Source organism: Psammomys obesus, unplaced genomic scaffold, assembly GCF_907164565.1.
Source record: "Psammomys obesus unplaced genomic scaffold, mPsaObe1.curated_primary_1811, whole genome shotgun sequence".
In the NCBI taxonomy this organism is placed as follows: domain Eukaryota; kingdom Metazoa; phylum Chordata; class Mammalia; order Rodentia; family Muridae; genus Psammomys; species Psammomys obesus.
This window is the reverse complement of record NW_026592666.1, coordinates 8,024,839-8,046,079: the sequence shown is the minus strand read 5'-3', so window position 1 is coordinate 8,046,079 and position 21,241 is coordinate 8,024,839. Positions and strand designations below refer to the sequence as shown.

Genomic DNA, 21,241 nt, shown 5'->3' with positions numbered 1-21,241 from the left:
TAAGTCCAGTTTTTCTGCAGTGGTCATTTCCTATTCTTCCTTGTGAAATGGGAGAGTCACATGGTCTCTGCACAAGGACTTTTGTAATGTTGAATTGCAGAAGGAACCAAAGTTAGAGACTCCGAGCAGAGCAGTGATTGCTGAAGAATAGGGTCTGAAGCTTCAATTAGGAAGGTAAAGTTCTTAGATTTGCTAAACAACATTGTACTTAGAACAGTTCTATATCTTACACTAAAATTTTCTAGAGAGGTTATATTTCATGTTAAATATTCTTCAGTTAAGAGAAGCTTAAAAGGTTTGTTTAGGAAGTATTGTCTTACTTTAAAGAACATAACTGTCAGCTGGGCATGGAGACACATGTATTTGATCTCAGCACTTAGTAGCTGCAGGAGGATTGCCTTAGCTACAGAAATGGACGATGAACAGCTCTGTGGTAGGGAAAATACTCATCTCAGTTTGTTGCTTATTCTAAAAGGCCGAGAATTCTTCCCCAACATACAGGTACATAAGTGGTATTAATCTGTAGTCAGACTCTGTAACACACACACACACACACACACACACACAGTGTAATGTAGAAAGAAGAAATATGAAAGTAATACAGTGATGTGCACTCTAAATAGGTGGGACTTACAACAGACATTGCTAACGCTCACTTAACCTGCTGCTTTAGTTTCTCTTGAATTCCTAAAGAAATTGTGAAACAGAAAAAGAAACAGGTTTTATTTGCAGTTTGGCCAAGCCAGAGAGAGAGTGCTTATTTCTTCTTTCTTGTTCCTGTATTAGACTTGAGATTCAAAGAAAACCCTAAGAAAAAGGCCGGCTGGTACGTAGGTTTAGGTGTGAAATAGTTCACCAGCCCTTTCCTGAGGTGCGGAAGGCCACAGTTAGCCCCGCTCCCACTCCACCCCTCCCTTTACAGTTCAGATCATCTCTTCTCTGTCATAACAGCCCACTCTCGCATGGAATCCTGGGTGCAGTTCCCAGGGATGAGAATGGAGACAGTTTGCATTAAGAGGAAGACTGTGGGTGTTGCAGTCTGTGTATGTTCTTAGAGGTGGAAAAAGACCCTTGAATAGGAGATAAACCTACAACCATGAAAAATGAGTTTTGTCTGGATCTTTTTCATGTTTACTTGGCCACAAACAGCGTTTCCCTCTGTTATCAGCCAGTTTACTGGTTGGCTGGTTTTCTTTTTGTTTTTGTTTGTTTGTTTGTTTTTCTTTTTTGCTCAGGCACTGGGCCTCTCAGACTCACAGTCTCCCCTTTCTGAGTGCACACATGCAGCCAGTCTCTTAAATACTGCCTTGACCATCCTGAAGAAACTGTTCTAAGATAATTGGGCTTCCATAGTGTCTTTCTTTGTAACTCTTAGTAAAGGGCAGTGTAATCAAATACCTTTCTTTTTATTTGCTAGGTATATACTCTGTTTGTGTTCCTTTCATTAGATTATACCGGCGAGGAAAGGTTAATTAGAGTCGTTTAACTGGCTAATAATTCTGATTAATTTTTTTTGTTATGTTATAAAACAGTAATTCTCTTTAAAATCAGATATGATAAATTATTTCTGTAAATATTTATTACATATTCATTTTCTTGCATGTAACAGAGTAAAATAGTTCGTGTGCTAAATCTTTGGCAAAAAAATGGAGTATTCAAAATTGAAATTATTCAGCCTCTTTTGGACATGGCAGCAGGAACCAGTAATGCTGCTCCAGTAGCAGAAAATGTCACCAACAATGAAGGTACAGTGGCACGTTTGGTCATGAGACAAATTCCTGCCAGTGCATTGGCATCTCTGCCTGTCCTGTTTTTGTCCTGTTTCAGTTTATTTGCTTTTGTTCTATCATATTTTATTATTCTTTATATTCCTGTTTGTTTTTTAATGAGAGATAGAAAAGGTGTAGATTTGCATAAGGAGAGGGAGGATCTCAGAGGGTTTGGGGAAGGAAAACCATAATCAGAATATATTGTGTGAAAAACTTGATTCTTTAACAAAAGACAGATAAAAAAAAAAAAAAAAGAAAGAAAGAAGAAGAAGAAAAAAAAAAAGAATAGAATTTCTGTGCCTGAAAAATTTGGTAGAACTTTCACATAAGACAATGACTTGAGTTTGCTTTTGGCAGGTACAATTTTGCTCCTGTATTCTTACTTCAAATGGAAATATGTCCTTTGTCACTCTTTTCATATAGTATGTGCTTCAGTAACTACAGTCTATTCATTTTTCTGTACATTAAACTGGATAGGATTTTGTTTTAGCAGCAAAACTTAAAAAAAAGAGGCTCTTTAGAAGGTAATTGTGTTGACTTTTTGAGGCCTGATGCCATTTCCTTTTTTAGGCTCACCTCCACCCCCAGTCAAAGTCTCTTCTGAGCTTCCACAAGCTCCCACGAACTCCATGCCTGCCGTACCACAGCTGCCCAGCCCTGATGCCTTTGCTGCTGTGGCTCAACTGTTTCAGACAACTCAAGGCCAGCAGGTAAGCTGCCTAATAATCAGGTGCTCACTGAGCGAGGTGCTGCTGCTGTTGTTCCCATGCCTTCTTCGCATGCACCTTGACTGGAGGAAACGTCTTTACCACCAGAGTAGCCTTCGTTAGGGAGCTAATGTAAGGAGTTAGGGCTAATAAGGGAAATTCGAATGTGAAAATAAGGAAGCGATAATATTTCTGGAAGAACTTGAGCTGTTGGAGTGGCAGGTGTTGTTGCTCACAATTCTAGTATTTTTGATGGACTCAAGATTATATGGAGTGAAATTTTCTGTATTCTACAAAACTTACTGTTAGGATTCCATGTGTTTCTCTTCTCTTTGAGCCTCGCTTGTATCTTTGGGATTGTCAGCATGCGTTGTTAACCATGAGCAGTACACACTGTAATGTATTCATTCACAAACCTTACTTACATTAGTAAAAGGTGGGTGCTTCCCCAGTTTACGTATTGCCTGTGCTATCTTCAGTCACTCTGAAGATTCTTCTCTTTTTAGTAAATTAACTTTGACGATGCTGCTTTCTTGTGTGGTTTATCGGTTTTCCCGTTCTTTAAGCTTCAGCAGATCCTTCAGACTTTTCAACAACCTCCAAAACCACAGTCTCCCGCCCTTGACAGTGCTGTGATGGCTCAGGTTCAGGCTATCACAGCTCAGTTAAAGACAGCTCCTACACAACCACCTGAGCAAAAAACTGCATTTGACAAGGTACGCTTTTCTCACATCATCCCACTGTCTGTCCTACCCAGCGTGGATTGTGGGCCTTCTCTTCTGTAGCTTCTCTGGGTTGTTGGTTTTGTTTGTGGTTTCATGAGTTTTTGTCCTCAACATCAAAATGTTTATTTTTCCTGGTGTGTGATGCAGGCTCGCTATTAAAAAGTTTACAGAATAAAGAAAAGTGAACATAAAGAAATTCTTCGCTAGCCCCACTTGTACCTAGCAATGATGCTTACTGTTTTGTTGTATGTTATTCCAGAAGTAATGTACTATGGGCCTGTGCTTCTGTTTTGATCCTTATTGTTAGGTCTGTCTACATTCAGTGTGAATGCTATCAAGATTCCAGTAGACAAGGCATCAGAGGTTATCTGTTTTTCTTTGATAGACATGCTGTTGCTGTGATAACTGTAGTTACCATGTCTGTGATGTGAGTCCTGAGGGGACTCCAATGTCTTTCTGCTTACTCGGTGGGCTTTTGCACCCCTTGGAACTCTGCTTCTTTGCGGCTGTGATCAAGTACCCAGGAGAACAAATTGAAAAAGGGAAGACTTATTTTGGTTCCTAGTGTGTGAGGTTGAATCCATGGTTGCAGCAGGCTTACGTGGTGATGAGCCTCTTCAGCTTAAAGTGGAGTAAGCAACGGGAGGGCCAAGGAAGGATCCGGGACCGGGTGAAGCTTGGAGAAGCATGCCCCTGGTGGCCTTCTTACAGCTACTCACCGTCTTCCAAATGTTCACCACGTCCTCAAAATGCCACCAGCTGGGACCAACTGTTGAACATGAGCCTGTAGGGATTGTCTTAGAGTGAAGCCTAGAAGGCATGGTTAAGATACTGCCACAAGGGTGTGGATGCTGTAGGGTTTTATCAGACAGCCCTTCTTTTGTCTCTTGTTTTTTGTTAAGGTTGTGAGTGTCTAAAAGTTCTTACTCCAGTTTGACAGTTAAAAAAAAAATTTTAAATCATAGTAGTAAATGACACATTTGATTTCATGATCTCTAAAATTTATGATTCTGTCTAATATATAAAAATTTTATCACCGGTAATTAATAATGAGTACGGTAGGCAAATGCCAGTTTTCGTTAATGTTAGTGATAAATGAGTGACTACTGATTTTGAGAAAGACTGGATTAAATTTTGAGTGAAAAAGGAGTAAACAGAGGTAGAGAGATGGTGTGGTCAGTGAAGTGCTTGCCATGCAAGCGTAATGGCCTGAGGTCACATCCCTGGTAGCCACGCAAAAGCAACATAGAGCTTACTGGGCACCCAGTTTAACCAAGTCTCAGACACAAGAATACCCAGTGTAGACCTGGTCTTTCACACACTCAAGAGTGAGGAATGTGTGTTTGTAGGGGAAAACAGATTAGAGTTATAAAGCAGAAAGAAGTTATTCTGGACTGCTTTGAAAAGATTTGTTTGGATGTGTGCCTGTGGGTCTGTTTCCATGTACAGGTGAGCATAAGTTCCTGTATATGTGGTTTTGAATATTAATCCCTTGTTTTCATTTGGAAATCTCTTTGTTCATGTTTTATGTTTGTCTCTTTAGTACTTCTGGAGTGGAGTCTTATTTTACAGTATGGTTTAAGGTTTTGTTAAGTATATATATGTGTATTATTTTTATATATATTATTAAGTAGCTAATGTACCTTCAAGTCTACTTGACTTACTTACATGTTCAGTTTTTTGTTTGTTTTTGGACGTTCCCTTGTCACACCCGTGTTTATTTCTGCAACACACAGCTGGTGCTGGGGATTGAACTCAGGATCTTAGCATGAGCATGTGCACACGCTTTATTTCCAGATGTCCCTGTGCTTAATTTCTTTTCAGGCTTACTTGTGGTATTCCTGGCCTTACATATGGGTTCTCAGATAAACCACAAATAGTAGCCATGAGTGGGTGGATGGGAAGCCTTTTCTTAGATTTATTTTATGTGTCTGAATGTATATATGAGAACCATGTGCATGCCTGGTTCCTTTTGGGGGTCAGAGTCCCTGGAACTGGAGTTACAGATGGTTGAGCCACTATGTGGGTTCTGGGAACTGAACTGGGTCCTCTGGAAGAACAGCCCTGCCCTCAACTGCTGAGCTGTCTCTGCAGCTCTATTTTGTGTACTTGTATTTTCAGGTAGATGAGCAGGCTGTAAATCCATGCAAAGTTAGCAATGTGGACCTTCCTGAGAGCATTCCAAAGGGCAACAGACTATAATCTCAGGCTGGGTCTGTGCTGTGATCCTCATAAAGCTTTCAGGAAACCCCATTTCTTGTTGGAAAGATTGTGTCTAGGGCCCACTCATTTGTCAAGGAGGATAATCTGCTACAGTCCAGGTCTGTTAATGAAGTTATATCTGATGTACGGCATCTTATCCCTGTAGTAACATCTTTATTGGATTGGACCTTACAGCTGGCAACTATATTAGATATCCAAGTTAGCACAAAATTACCCACCACAACATACTTGTCTGATGGACGTACCATGAATGCATTCCTTTAGCTTTGGGAGGTACTAAGAAGAATTCCTTCTACAGAATCTCCATTTACTTTAGTAAGTAAATGGTTTTCTTTGTATAGGCCTTAGGAAATTTGTTTCATTTATCCTTGGATTTCTAGATTTTTTTGATGTTTATTAACTATTAATTTTGTTAATAATGCCATAGATGAAAGGCTGGTGTTTATATTATTTTGTCACTGTCACAGTATTGAATGCTTAGGTTTCTACTTATTTCTCTAGGTAGTACTGAATTTGACAAATTCTCTTCAACATCTGCTCCTGTTGCTTTTCTTCTGATACCAGTGGTAGGAAATACTGAGTAAAGACATGGTGGTGGGAACCTTTATCTTGCTGGGTTTTCCTGAAGTAGTTGTTTGCAAAAAGAAATTCTCTGTTGGCGGTGATGGTATGGGGTGTATGTGTGTATGTTCGTTCGTGTGTGTAAAGTCTGTTGTAAGCTAGACACCAGGAACACTAAGATCTTCCTACATCTTCCATTTCCTCTAAACCACCAAAAAAATTTTTATAAACCAGAGATTTTTATAATTGCTTCAAGTTGTTTACCAGATCAATATGTATAAATATTAAAACTGAAAAAATGTGTGTTACTGGTACCGTAAGTCAGTATATGCAAAACTGTGAAATGCCTAAAGTGTAGATTATATTCAGAAAATACGAAGTGCTCTTTTATAAAGAAGTTTGCTGTGCCACCAAACACTTTCCACATGGTGTAGTTCTGTGTACATGTTGTCAAAGGAAAGCCCTTTCTTTTTGTGACTTAGAAATCTGTTCATAACGTACAGCAGAGTTTCTAGGCAGAACAGCACAGAGAAAATGAGTTAGAAACCTGAGTTGGAAACCCATGAGCACAGTAGGCATTGCTGGAAAGAAAATTTTCTTAATCTCCTGAGCCTTGATTTCATAAAATACGAAATCAGATCTGTATTGCAGATTTTTTTTTATGATTACAAAAAAAAAAAAGTGTATAATCTCTTTAAAAGAAACCACAGTGGCTGTTCAGTATATTATATTCCCTCTTTTAAATAATTTAAATTCCCTCTTTTAATGTTTTATCTATCTATCTATCTATCTATCTATCTATCTATCTATCTATCTATCTATCTATTTGCTTGTTTATTTATATATTTATTTTAGTTTCTTGAGACAAGGTTTCTCTGGGTAGCCTAGGCTTTCGTGGACTTGCTTCTTTGTAGATCAGGCTGGCCTCGAACTCACAGAGTTCGGCCTGCCTGTGCTTCCCCTAGTGCTGAGATTACAGGCATGCACCACAGCGTGCTAAGCTTAATTTTTTTCACAGTTATGTGATACAGGAATGATTTATGTGTGCCATGGTATACATGTGGAGGTCAAGACAATTTTGTGAAGTTTTTTTTTTTTTTGTTTTGTTTTTTTGTTTTGTTTTTTTTTTTTTTTTCCCACCTTTGCTTGGGTTCTAAGAATAGAACTCAAAGGTGTCAGTCTTGCATGGCAGGCAATTTACCCGCCTAAGTATCTCACTGGCCCAGTGTATTTTATTTTAAATTTTCTATTCTAGTTCTTTGAATGTATGGGTTTGATTTTTTGTTGTTTTTTAATGAAAATTTGTGGTAATTGGTGTGAGCTATGAAGTTATGAGAAAGAAGCTATTACAGCAAGCAGCTGAAGAGACTCTTGGCCCTGTTCTATCTGTACTTTAATGTTCTCTTTCATTACATTAGTATATTTTTGACTGAGCAGCATATGGGCCTACGCATCTCTACGCATACAGGGACAGTGCTGCACTGCAGCTGCCTGAGAGCATGCACCTGTGCATACGCACACAGAGCTCCGGAAGTTTAGTCTATACAATTGGGTGTTTTAGATAAGTACTGATAAACTTAGTATGAAATAAGCAGATAATACTGGGGAGGGCACTTATATAATCGAAAAAGGAAAGTAAATTTAAAGTTGTATTATTTTCTCACATGTCATTCATGTTAAAATTGTCTTTGAACCAAACTCCCCAGAATGTACAGGAGAAAAGGAAATTGTCTACACACATAGTAGTGAGATTCTTTTTCGGTCTTTGTTTTAAATGGAACATTACTGTACATGTTACAGAAGCTGCTTGATAGATTTGATTACGATGATGAGCCAGAAGCCATGGAAGACTCAAAGAAAGAGGACACTGCTGCTCTCACCACTGCAGCGCCGGCTGCTGCACCTCCTGTACCAGCTGTGGCCACACCTGCGGCTGCTCCTGCTCTCCCGGCCGCTGCCACCTCTCCTCCTTCTCCACAGGCACCATTGTGAGTTTCTTTGTAGTTCATTGATAGTTGGTAACAGTTACAAAGCAGAATCTAAGCAACAAAAAAGGATTAAAAACTCTTTTCAGTGGAGTCTTTTTTTTTTTTTTAAAGATATATTTATTATTTATAATGTTCTGCCTGTGCATGTGCCTGTGGGCCAGAAGAGGGCACCAGATTTCATTATAGATGGTTGTGAGCCACAATATGGTTGCTGGGAATTGAACTCAGGACCTTTGGAAGAACTGCCAGTGCTCTTAGCCTCTGAACCATCTCTCCAGCCCCCTTCAGTGGAGTCTGTATTTTGTAAAATTTTATTTGAAAAATGCATAGCAAGAGTATTTTCCCTGTCAAAGTTAGAATTTTAAAATGTGGCTTTTATGTTGTATTTGTTGATTTCCTGTGACTCCTGAGTGGCGTTCTGCAGTGTGACTTCGGGTCTTAAGTCCTTTGAATGAGTAATAAGAGTGCCTTGTTTTAGTGGATATCCTGGAGAGAGCATGCAGCAGCCAGCGTACACACAGCATCAGAATATGGACCAGTTTCAGCCTCGGATTATGGGAATGCAGCAGGATGCAATGCACCATCAGGTACAGGCATTTTCCTTGGGTTGCGTTTATCACTCAGGCTCTGTTCTCACATGGTTTACTTCTGAATACTTGTTACTATGTGATTTGCTAAGGAGAACTGTAGCTCCAGTGAGAGCTGTGGAATGGCAGCTATTTTGAGTTGCTTTTTATTTTAATTACAACAAGTTTATCAACATAACATGTTCGTCTAATAATAATATTTTAGTTAAAATAGTGACATTACAGCTCTGTTCAAAGAAGCTCCTTAGTCACGCAGCTGTTTCCTTTACCAGATTCTCTTTCCCGTGCCCTGTGATTAGTGCCTCCTGTACAGAGCTTTCTGTTCTTGGTGTTGGGTAGTATAGATAGTTTGGATTATGCAACAAAAGCACATATAGCACACTGGGTGTCCCAGGAAATAGGGGCTGGGTCGTTAGACTTATTTTTGCTGACTGTTGTAAGCTCGTTTTGCTGTGAATGTAAATTAGGGGAGGGCTTTAAGACAAGGAGTTGGTGCTCTCCATTATAATCCTTGTAGAGAGTCTGTGTAGACAGGGACCCCAGATGAAGCCTGGAAACTTAACATGTACCTGGTACTGTGGTTTGTAATGGCTCATTGAGGCAGCTTATTTAAATATGAAGAAAATACAAGGATAATCTGCCTTGTGTTTATTAGGCACATATTGCCAACAATATCTGAGTGGTTATAAATCATTTGGAAAGGTATTTTGTGACATGATTAGTTGGTGCTGAAACTGCATGCAGAAGCAGCAGGTTGAGCTTTAACACTGACCATTGTGAATTTTGTTTGGAATTGTAAAGGTTAATTTTGTCGAAAAGCCCTTTGGTAAAATGTTTAGAATTATACACTTAGTTGGGCGTGAAGTTACACAGTCTAACATTTGAGGGACTGAGACAAGAGGATTGTGCTTTCAGGCCAGCCTGGGCCACGCTGTAAGAGCATTTTAATTTTGGTTTATTGTTTCACTCTGCTCTTGTTTCAGAGTGAGGTCTTGCTGTGTGTAGCTCTGTCTGTCCTAGAACTCCATTTGTAGACCAGCCTGATCTCTCACTAATGGCACTCCAGTTCACACCATCATGCCTAGCAAACAAAATACTTTTTTTTTTTTTTTTTTTCAGGAATCTAGAAACCACTTCTTATAGCCATTTTTCTTATAAAAAGCTTACTTACTGTAAAAAGTTGGAGGCAGACCATTTGCAGTCTACCTCTTTGGCTGAGTAGTTAGCTGTGGTTGCTGCCTGTGTAAATAAGCCTATATCTTAAATCACTGCTCAGAATCTGAATGAGTTGTAGACCTTTCGTCTGCTTGAATATGTAACACTGGTTTGCGGAACAGTTCTACATACAGAAATCAGGTAGCTTTTCTCAATTAAGATGTATTGAAGTTTTAGATAAACTATTGTGGTTGCTGTTTCCTAAAATATATTCAACTCTTCTTTAAAGGTCCCACTTCCTCCTAATGGACAGATGCCAGGATTTGGGCTTATCTCTGCTCCTCCATTTCCTCCCATGCCTCAGCCTGGGATGCCACAGTCTGGCATGGCACAGCCTGGCATGGCACAGCCTGGGATGCCGCAGCCTGGCATGCCACAACCTGGGATGCCGCAGCCTGGCATGCCACAACCTGGGATGCCGCAGCCTGGCATGCCACAACCTGGCATGCCGCAGCCTGGGATTCCTCCAACTCCACCAGTACAACCAACTTTCCAACCTACTTTTCAGCCTCAAAATGAGCCCCTTTCACAAAAGCCACATCAGCAGGTAATACTTTCTTAGGTTGATTTATATGCATATTCCTTCTTGTTTGCTGTTTTTAGTTTTTCAGTATGATGAAGTTCTTTAGGTACTCATTAACACAGTGTACTTGGTACTCCAAGAGTCTAGTGGAAGGTCCATACAACAGTACTGTCGTGTGAGGGTTGAGCTCAAGGCTAGAGGTTCAACCAGTGCGTAGTTTACCATCTAGTCGGTGTTTTGTTAAAATGTGATTTATAAAGTAACTTCCACAGGTAGAGATCCTTTCCCTTAGTTTGCAAACCTTGAGAGGTTTTGTTTTTCCTTCAGCGCTGGCTAGTCAGTATTTTGTCCAAGTAAAAAAATATATATATAGCTTTTATAAGATTTTGGCCTCTTGACCTTATGATTTCTAAATTTCTCTCTCTTTTTTTTCTTTCTTTTTCCTTCTTCCTCCTCTCCCACCCCCTTTCTCTTTTAGGAAATGGAAGTAGAACAACCTTGTATTCCGGAGGTTAAGCGGCACATGCCTGAGAGCAGAAAGTCAAGATCTAGGTCAGCATCCAGGTAACTTATAGGATAAGTTGTAGCTCTGCATCTGAGGAAACTGGAAAGATCAAATTAGACTGTTGTCTTTTTGTTTTGAGATAGGGTCTCACTATGTAACCCTGACTGGCATGGGACTCAATGTATAGATTAGGCCTTGAACTCAGCAGTCTACCTACCCCTATCTTCTGGGTGCTGGGATTAAAGGTATGTCTACCACACCCAGCTTTAGATATTCAAAGTGTTGACAGTAACACTTGGCATATGAAGAGGTATCAAAAGTAATAGTGATTTTTATTTTGTTTTTTAATTCAGTCTGGGGTTATAGCTAAGTCAGTAGAGTTTTTGGATAGTGTACCTAAGGCCCATAATCAAATTCATTCAGGCATCATGTACCTAAGGCCCATAATCAAATTCATTCAGGCATCAGAAGTTTGAGGCCAGCTTGGCATATATGAAAGAGACCCTGTCTAAAAAGGACAAAAAAAGAAAAAGTTCTTCAAATCTAGAGTCACCTTACCCATGTTTTTTTTTTTTTTTTTTTTTTTTTTTTTGAGTTGAGCCAGTACCTATGAGTATGTGATGTTGCAGGAGTTCCATGCTACTATCAGAGCACAGTTCAGTTGTGTTTTTAATTCCTAAAGAGGAGTTGTTCTCAGAAGAAAGGTATAGTAGCAGCTGTGTTTCCATGTGAGAATGGGCCTTTTATTAAACTGCCGAGATGGAATTGTGAGCCGTGTTAGAGATGCTGAGCAGAAAATACAATTACTAGTGGTCCAGCCTTGTTTATTTTGTCTAAATTATATCCATGTAGTCCCTGTTGTTGAATTCTTACACATCCAAATGTCCACCCACCTACTTGTATTTCTTTTATCAATTTAATATGTGTATCTTTCCCCTCTTCCCCGGCGTGCTGTCCGTCGCCATCATGAAAATGCTTAGGTCACCAAAACGGAGAAGATCCAGGTCTGGCTCGAGGTCTCGGAGATCCCGCCACCGGCGTTCTCGGTCCCGGTCCAGGGACAGGCGCCGGCATTCACCTCGGTCTCGATCTCAGGAGAGACGGGATAGAGAGAAAGAGAGGGAACGGCGACAGAAAGGCCTCCCTCAGATCAAGTCAGAAACTGCAAGTGGTAAATGATGAACCTTTCTTCATTATTATTTTTTCATGTTGTGGGTAGAAGATGTTTATTGACTGTCGCTGCTGTTAGGGCCTGAGTTTTCATGGGACACAAAGAGACCGTTGTTTTACCAGTTCTTATGTCCTGGTTTAATTTCTAAATGTCAAATTTTCTAGTTTTAAATATATGTGATCTATAAGTGGGATTTTCTACTTAAACGTTTGGCATTGTAGTGTCATGTAGTAACGACACCTGATAGTGTAGAGTGCTGCTCAGGGTGAAATGTTTTAATCACTAATTTACTTTAGTTTGTAGTACTACGCTGTGGGTGGGGCAGCTGGACAAGCGGACGACTCAGCAGGATGTCGCCAGTCTCTTAGAAGAGTTTGGTCCAATTGAGTCAATCAATGTGAGTATTTTTTCCCTTAAGGGTGCTGGGCGGGATGTTCTCGTTTGTCTTTGAGACTGAGGTATAATAAAATATATATACAGGTGCAGGCTGGGCTCTTCCTGGCCACCTTAACATTCTCCGCAGTTGATGTTTCTCAGAAAGCTGTGTTTAAGTTAAAATGCTTTTCTAGAAAAGTCTGTAACAAAATTTGCACAGTTTAATCAAGACCAGAGTTAATGAGAGTTTAACCTTACAGGTTCTTAGCTGCCTCAGTGGTGGTGCTGGGAGCTAAGGCTTTGTGCACGCTATAAAGCACTGATGAGAAGGGGACACAGCTGAGGCTCAATAGGCCATTCTGCTCTTTGATTTGCCATTGCCTTTTGTAATACTGAGATATTTTGAACAGATGATTCCTCCCAGGGGTTGTGCCTATATCGTTATGGTTCATAGGCAAGATGCGTACCGTGCCCTGCAGAAACTGAGCCGAGGAAACTATAAAGTGAACCAGAAATCCATAAAGGTACATTTTTATCACTTATGAAAGGATAGATTATATTGTTGTTGGAGATTTTCTTTTTAACTATAATTTTGCTGCATGGGAATGACTTGAGGCATAAAAACCACCTCCTAAAAAGCAATCACAGATTAGTTGACAAAATTTTATGTGACGTTTTTTTTTTAGTTTGCTTTTGACTGGGAAATGTTTGGTTTTTTTATGCAATGTATTCAGATCAAACTTTCCTCCTTCCCCGAACTTTTTCCAGATTCCCACCCCGCCTCCTTAACTCCATGCGTTTTCTCTCTCTTTAAAAAACAAGCAACAAACCAAAGAAGAAGAAAAAAAAAAAAAAACACAGAAAACATTACACCCTCTAAAAACTCAGAAATCGAAACATACAAGCAAAAGGTCAATAAAACAGAAATGCCCAAATAAAGCAGCTAGAGAAAAAAAAAAAGTTTGTTTTGTTACTTTTGGGCTTGGGTCCTGCCTGAGGATATTATGCCCAGTGAGGCCCGTGGGAAAAACTAATTTTTCTTGTGCAAGCAGATGTGAATTGCAGTTACCCTCTTGGTTAGAGGTGAGGGTCTTGTCAGCTTCCCCGTATCAGTACTGGCACCCTGTCTGGCTTGACCTCTGTGGGACCTGTATACACTGCTCATCTGATTTCATCTGTGCATCAGTACTGTTTGCCTAGAGCTGCTCATCCTTTCTGGGTCTTAAAACTTTCCACCTTCACTTCCACATAGTTCTCTGAACCCTAAGGGGAGGGTTTGATGAAGGTAGCCCATTAAGGGCTTTGGGTCTCTTGTTATTTCCTATCATTGGCAAGAAGAAGCTTCTGTGATGACGGCTAAGCGAGGCGCTGATGTATGGGTATAACAGTGCCATCATGAGTCATCTTATTGCTAAGCTAACACAGAAAACCTGTTTGTTTTGAGACATGGTTTCTCTTTGTAGCACCCCTGGCTGTCCTAGGACTCCTTCTGTAGACAAGGCTGCCTTTGAACTTAAGAGAGATCCACCTGCCTCTGCTTTCTGAGCACTGGGATTAAAGGGTGTGTGCCACCACGGCCCAGCTAACATAAAATATTTAATCATAGGAATTTTTTTAAGTGGCAGGAATTTAACCTGGGCCTTAATGTATACTATACCTTTAGCCACCTCATTTAATTATATATGTATATATTTTCATTCATTCATTCATCTACTTGTTTGTTTATAAACCAGTGTCTTATAACCCAGGCTAGTCTTGAGCTCCTAATTCTCCTTCATCACCTTCTGAGTAGTGGGAGTAAAGCATGCAATAAAGCATCTATCTACCTTTAACTGGTATTTTAAAGATGTTTTCTAGTAAAATATTTTTATATGAAAATGTGGATATTCCACAACTTAAGGTTTGCCGTTTCTTCTTAGAATTAACTGAAAAATACCAACAGAGGTAGAGAAAAATACAAGAACAAGGACAGCCATCCTCTAAGGAGTCCAGTTCAGTGTTACCTTGCAGTTAGCACCTTGATGTATCCTGCAAAAAGATACTGATGTATCTATAGACCTTGAAAAGTGCTCTCCAATGATTGGTCTTCTAGATGAATTAGTTTTTCTCTGTTTTGTGCTGGCTGTGTTGTGTGTGGAGAAATTTCTATCCTGAGGCAAAGTGGGAAGACAGGAAAACCACTAATCCCATGGCAAGGAGAATCTTAAGTAATATCCAGAGATCGCTAGTCCAGGCTGCTCACTGCCTGCCTTGTGTAGAATGATGGAGAATACTGAACTCTGGAGATTTACGGCCTTTTCCTTCCTTTGTGTTTTTGCACCGATTGTAGATTGCCTGGGCCTTAAACAAAGGAATAAAGGCAGATTATAAACAGTATTGGGATGTTGAACTTGGTGTTACTTATATTCCATGGGACAAAGTCAAACCTGAGGAACTGGAGAGTTTTTGTGAAGGAGGAATGCTGGACAGTGATACACTTAATCCAGGTAAAGCAGTGTTTAATTTTTTTCACAGTTCATGGTCATATGACAAGTCAAAGTTTATTTTTGCTTTAGGAAGAATTTTGGGGTGATGTTAAGGTCCCAGTTATGAGCCAGCCTCTTTGTATAGCATGGCTAGTAGGAGAAATGAGACACTGGGAAAATACTGTGAGGCTCGTTAGTAGTTAGGACTGCACCCTGAAAACAGACTACATAGTCTGCAGAAATGCCCCCCCCCACCCCCCGGTCCAGAACACTTTCAGCACCAGAAGCGTCTCAGCGTGTGAGCTCTCTGAGTAGAAATGCGAGACCAGTAAGAGGTGTGTGTTTGTGAAACCCCACATTGACCCTACATATTTGTGGTGATATTCAGCTCCGTGTTATGTTTTAATACATGCTTCAGGATAATTTTTTTATAATAGCATCCAGAGAAGACACACCTGCATTATTAGACCAGGAAGCTGAGTTGTTCATGGGCATGACTATTACAGGTGCCAAGTTAGTGGAAACATTGCTATGAGAATGAAGGGTGTTTAAAGAGAAAGAGTGTGGTGCTGCTGGGACGCTCTCACTTAAAGGAAGAAGCTGGATTTTCTTTCTTCTCAGGCAGATGAGTCCACTGTGTCCTGGCGTGTACTCTTGGCCAGGATAGAAAGAATAAGATGGCAAAACCCTGTTCATTATGGTCCTTGGAGGTTTTATTGATGAGACAAAGTTAAGCTAACCAGTTAAGCCCTGGAATACAGAATAGAAAGAACTTTCTGGATTTTACTTGCCTAGAAGATACCAAAAGAGCTGGAAGGGTGTCTTAAGTTACCTTTTAATATTAGGGAGTGACTAAGAATACTTGCATGTTAGAACTGGACATGCTCTGCTCATATTTCTGTTAATATTAGTTAATTTAAGTAATTACTAAAAATAACGGGAATTTCTTTAACAAAGCTAATATTTTCTGATACTCGGTTTTCACTTCCATATTTAAAATTATACATGAAAATAGTAAACATTTGTTGTCGCATTTCTATAATCCATAGATTGGAAAGGAATCCCCAAGAAGCCTGAAAATGAGGTTGCCCAAAATGGAGGAGCAGAAGCCTCCCACACAGAGCCAGTGTCACCTGTACCTAAGCCTTTGCCTGTGCCTGTTCCTCCCATTCCTGTTCCTGCACCTATAACAGTGCCACCTCCACAGGTAAGAATATTAGGAACATGAGTTCAACCTTTAAAGGTTCAAAAGGTTGCTTTGTAACTCTTCGTTGTTTTGGATTCATTGTGTAGACCAGGCTGACCACGAACTCCAAGAGATCCACCTGCCTCTGCCTTCCTGGGTCCTGGGATTACAGGCATGCAGCTGCGTCTGGACACTTTTTAACTTAACTCACTTAACTCTTACTGTTGTTCTGTCTAAGCAGTAAATAAATGGGCATGGCAGGTTTTTTGTTTGTTTTGTTTTTTAAGCCACCACCACCTGCCTATTACCCGGTTTTTAAAAATTTCATCTTTGGGATGTTTTTAAACATGTTGTATGCTGGCAGATCATCTGTGGATGCCAGTGAAAGATAGTGCGAGTGGCTATCTTTCAAGAGAGAGCCAAGGAGCCAAGCTTAGATTTGTAACATGTAGGTAGTAGGCACAGTTACCTACCTTTTTTTTTTTTTTAATCTAAGAAATGTAGTGGTATAATGAAAATTTAAAAGCACCTGATTTTATTTTTTTCATTGCACATGTACTATATTTGAGGGCAGCTAAATATGTATTTAATTTTTCCTTCCAGGTCCCACCACATCAGCCGGGTCCACCTGTAGTTGGTGCTCTCCAGCCACCTGCTTTCACGCCTCCCCTGGGAATCCCTCCTCCAGGCTTTGGCCCTGGTGTTCCTCCTCCTCCTCCTCCTCCACCACCATTTTTGCGCCCAGGATTCAACCCAATGCATTTACCACCAGGTACACTGAGTAGGTTGAGAACACTCCTAGGCTGTGGGACGAAGTGATGCAGGGGGAATTGACATGACTTTTCTTATTCTAGGTTTTCTTCCTCCTGGACCCCCACCTCCTATAACTCCACCAGTATCCATTCCTCCACCTCACACTCCACCAATAAGCATCCCAAACTGTAAGCATGTCTTTCCTCTGTGTTACCGTCTCAGAGTTGGGGAGGAGGGAAAGTGAACCATAGGAGGGTCTGGTCTGGCTACGGATTGTTGACCGGGAACATAACTAATTACTCAGCTTCACATGTCAATGTGATTATATTCCTTAGCTACTATCGCTGGTATAAATGAAGACACTACAAAAGACTTATCTATTGGAAATCCCATTCCAACAGTGGTGTCTGGGGCTAGAGGAAACGCCGAGTCTGGTGACAATGCGAAAATGTATGGTTCTGCTGTACCACCTGCTGCACCCACGAATCTGCCCACCCCTCCTGTAACCCAGCCTGTTTCACTTCTTGGTAAGTTAATTATTTTTTTCTTGTTAGTGTCTTTCCCCCTTCAAGTTTGGCTTTTTAAAAATAATGTGAGTTTTGGCAAAGTAATCCTCAATGCAATGTTCCTTTGAGGAAGATCTTAAATGATTTGTGCAGTTGGTCTTTACCAGGAGATATCTTCATAGGTGACCTTATGTCTAGTTGTCCTCAATAAAATATTTCCATCTGCACATGTTATGTTGCTACATAGATTTGATTGAATTAATTTCTGTGGAAGGAATTGTTATAATCATGTTCTTGATTAACAAGATTCCAGACTTCCAGCTCTAGCAGCTGGCTCCTCATAGATATTTTTGTCATAATCCATCTGAAACTCCTGGACTTGAAAGCTTTTTTAATACAGAGGCTGGCAAATACATATCTATGATAAACCTGACAGAACGGCTTTCTCTGTGCGAGGGTTGTACAGTTGAGGTACAGCTGAGGTCTTCTCACTGGTACCGTGGTTTCCATTTCCTTCTTCTGGAGTTGCTCCTTCCCACAACCTCAGCGCTACAGTCAAGGAGTCTCTCCTTACGAGGGTCTACACTGACTTGCTTCACATCATGTAGTTTTTTTCAATGGTCCATCTATTATGTTAGTCAGACCTGAAGTGATATCACCAAGTGGAATTAATATTTGAGTCTCTTAATGGAAGTTTGTACTTCTGAGTATGAGTCCATTTTCTTCTCAGAGGTATATGTGTATGCACATTTGCTTATGTAGCTTTAGGAGAGAATCTGTTAGTAACCTGAGGTGTAGGATTGTGGGACATTGGTTTCAGAGAAAGCACTTTACTTTTCACCAAAATCTTACGGATTGAAATTTTTTACTTTGTGCATGTACCACATTTATAATAAACAAGCCAGTTTCTCTTTAAATGGCTTTACTGTCCTTGTTCAGGCTGCACTTCAGGGCATATAATGAACTTTATTTTGAAGTTTCTTTGTACCCAGGGGAAAGAATGTTACAGTGGGATCTGGGAAGATGACTTGTTTAGTGAAGGGTTGCTTCGAAGGTTACGCTGTGTGGGAATGGCATGGCCCCATTGGACACCAACAATGGGCACCAACATTCCCAGACCTCACTTGGTTATGACTTTTCGTATTTCTAATGTAGTTGCACAAGAATCTTAGACTCTGAATCTGGTGTAGTTTTGTTTGTTGTTGTTGTTTTTTTTTTTTTTTTTTTTTTTTTTTTTTTTTTTTTTTAAATCAGCCCCTTCCCCCCTTTTGCTTGTCCACATCTTTGGCTTGGAACAAAATCTTGTCTAAGGTCCATAGTTGTTAGGCTACCTGAAACTGTTCCAGAATTGTGTGCATTTGTGGTTTTTCTGTGGACTTCATAACTTCACTGCATGAGTAGAAAGATTTCATCTGTAAGAGTTTGCTAGCCACTGCTTATAAGTACTCCTGTTTGGAGTGAGTACCTGCCTCTGTTTACCCCAGATCCTGAAAACCCTGCTCTTTATTTCTTACCATCACTGAACAGACAACCTTTGCAACATGAAACAAATAAATGAAAAGTTGGTAAGGTTAGAAATAAATTTGTTAAGCACAGTACTGCTGAAGAATGCCAAATCTTTCTCCACAGTTCTTATCACCTCTTCCACTTTTTTGTGTGTCTTTCCCTTCACAGGAAGGAAGTTCATGAGAGAGGGTCATTGGCCCCGTAAGTGAGGGGAGGAGGATAGGTGAACGAGTGGCTTTTAATTCAGGGCTTTTCACTTTTGATTATCTTTATCCACAGATTTTAAAACAAAGTTGAAAATTTGAAGGTTATTTCAAATCATTGAAGGTTTAAATTTTGATATAAGATAAAAATGGAAACTATTTTGTTACAATAAATTCTTTAACATGAAATAGTCTAGTTCCAGTTAACAGAATGAAAATCTTCTGTGTCTTCAGTCAGAAATCTGGAAACATGCTGGGCTTTATGGCACTGTATTCCCAGAACTGGGGAAGCTGAGGTCCAAGGATCTTGAGTTGGAAGCCAGCCTGAGCCATATAGCAAGCCCCTTTCTTTTAAGAAAGAAATCTTGAAAAAAGATGGTCACATAAATCTTTACCTTTCAGTGAAATGAGTTTTGGTTTTCTTATTTCTACAAAGGTTTAATATTTTCTTATTATCAAAAGTTTACTATGAAAACATTCTTGTCCTGATTTTTACGTCACAGTAGAGCAAGTCCTTTGAAGAGGTGAGTTTGTTTCTCCCCTGCACTACCATTGTACTCATTCCAGAGCTTCTGTCATAGCAGTACTTTCCCCTCACATCCCACCATTCCAGCACTGTTCTTTGTCTTTAGTTGACATCTCACACTGTCATCTGTCACAAGAATCACAAAAGGAATCCAATCCTTGGACATATCTCTCACCAGTAAATGTTGATAAGTGCTCACCCATACTTCTTTCTACTTAAGAGGGGTGAGCTTTTGTTTTTGTTTTTTTAAGTGAGGTGTTTTGTTGTTGTTTTCATGTGTGTGCAAATAAAGGAACATTTATTCAAAGGAATCACAGTTCCACCACTTTGAGGAACGCAAGAATCGCATTATGCTGTCACAGTACCCTTGGACCGGGAGCTGGGTGCAGGTGTTGTTCCCCGGGGGAGCATGGGGACTAGGTGTTCTCTCTTTCCTTGGTGCTCTAATGTTTTCCATTAGTCTGTAAAATGATGCTATGTTGACCAGAGGCCAATGCTGAAGTCCCATTTCCTCATCTGTAAAGGGGAATACAGATGGCATCGACACACCAGGGTATGGTGGTGACTCAGTGGCAAATATATCCAGTGCCTGCCATCTGGGGGCATATAGTGAACAGTGGGTGCTCTCACAGGTAAGAGTCGCTGTAGGTGTGCTGAGGACACCTAGAGAAGAGCGCTGTCCTGCACACTCTGCTGACACTGCTGGGCTCTCATTCACATACGCTCTTGTGTGCCCTCAAGTAGAAAGCAAGTGTTTTGGAACAACTATCTTTGTATAGTTGCTTGTGCGTTTTAAGGTAAATAAGACCAGATGACTAGTATTCAAGTTCCATTACTTGACTTACTCAGAAAATATGTTAAGTCATAGCAGCATTTTACTTAATAACACAACTCAGTATGAAGGTCTTTCTGAAGTAGATACCCAATAGTTGTCTTGCTATGTATCATTGACACATTATATCTAATGTGTGCCAGTATTTCTGAAGCAGCACAGGCCTACCAAATGTTAAATCAGATCAGAATTTCATGTTGAGGCCTAATTGTAATGGGAAAGGCAGTCTTGGGATTGTTTGCTATTGAGAATTTTCTGTCCTTAGACTTGAGTTTGAATGTTAGTTTGGAGATTACTGCCTGTTGCTAGAGCTGAGCTGAGGTGTTCTTTCCTCCACCCCCACTTTTCCCCTGCAAAGAAAAACCCTAAATTTTTAAGGACCCAAGTTTATATCATTTTTAAAAAATATTTAGATTCTTTTAATCATACTGATCACTTGAAAGTATAAATGACAAGGCATACAATTATTCATTATTACTTGATTTTAAAGACTGTATTTAGCATCTCATGGGCCAAAGTAGCTGAAACCAGTAGTGGTTTGTCAAAGCTAAAGATGACATCTACAGTTGTCAGTCATCTAGGGAGAAGATGGTGGCAATTCAGTTCATCCTTTTGATTGTATAAACATTTATGTTTGCCTTTCAAAACCTTTGTATGATATGTATTGCTAATATGATGTACAGCATATTTATTAAAAAGTTAATTGTAAATGTGAAGTTTGGGTTACTTTGGTGTTCCAAACAATAAAAAAGTACACAAAAAAATGTTTGTTTGTGTTACCTATCTGTCCTGTGTTACAAGGATATCCAGAGTATGTTTCAGACACAAACTCTGCAGGTGGAACTCATGACACGAGAATTCCTGGTGTGAGGGGGCTCTCACTTGCCACCTTCCCTGCTTTTGTCACGCTACTGC

General features: G+C 40.0%; 1 protein-coding gene across 4 annotated transcripts in view; it reads left to right on the top strand.

Moving 5' to 3' along the window:
• The window catches only part of Scaf4 (SR-related CTD associated factor 4), a 57,423-nt gene that overhangs the window by 25,803 nt on the left and 10,379 nt on the right, over positions 1-21,241 (top strand). Inside the window, exons 5-19 of one of the 4 annotated variants that reach the window (XM_055614931.1) lie at positions 1,610-1,745; positions 2,340-2,479; positions 3,043-3,192; positions 7,786-7,973; positions 8,452-8,560; positions 10,005-10,322; positions 10,777-10,850; positions 11,784-11,974; positions 12,271-12,371; positions 12,760-12,873; positions 14,679-14,835; positions 15,864-16,021; positions 16,604-16,772; positions 16,855-16,941; positions 17,155-17,280. In XM_055614931.1, coding sequence (XP_055470906.1) covers positions 1,610-1,745; positions 2,340-2,479; positions 3,043-3,192; positions 7,786-7,973; positions 8,452-8,560; positions 10,005-10,322; positions 10,777-10,850; positions 11,784-11,974; positions 12,271-12,371; positions 12,760-12,873; positions 14,679-14,835; positions 15,864-16,021; positions 16,604-16,772; positions 16,855-16,941; positions 17,155-17,280 — 2,218 coding nt within the window. Of the gene's footprint in view, positions 1-1,609; positions 1,746-2,339; positions 2,480-3,042; positions 3,193-7,785; positions 7,974-8,451; positions 8,561-10,004; positions 10,323-10,776; positions 10,863-11,783; positions 11,975-12,270; positions 12,372-12,759; positions 12,874-14,678; positions 14,836-15,863; positions 16,022-16,603; positions 16,773-16,854; positions 16,942-17,088; positions 17,281-21,241 lie in introns of all 4 variants that reach the window. The other 3 variants (XM_055614929.1, XM_055614930.1, XM_055614928.1) reach the window with 3 other exon arrangements.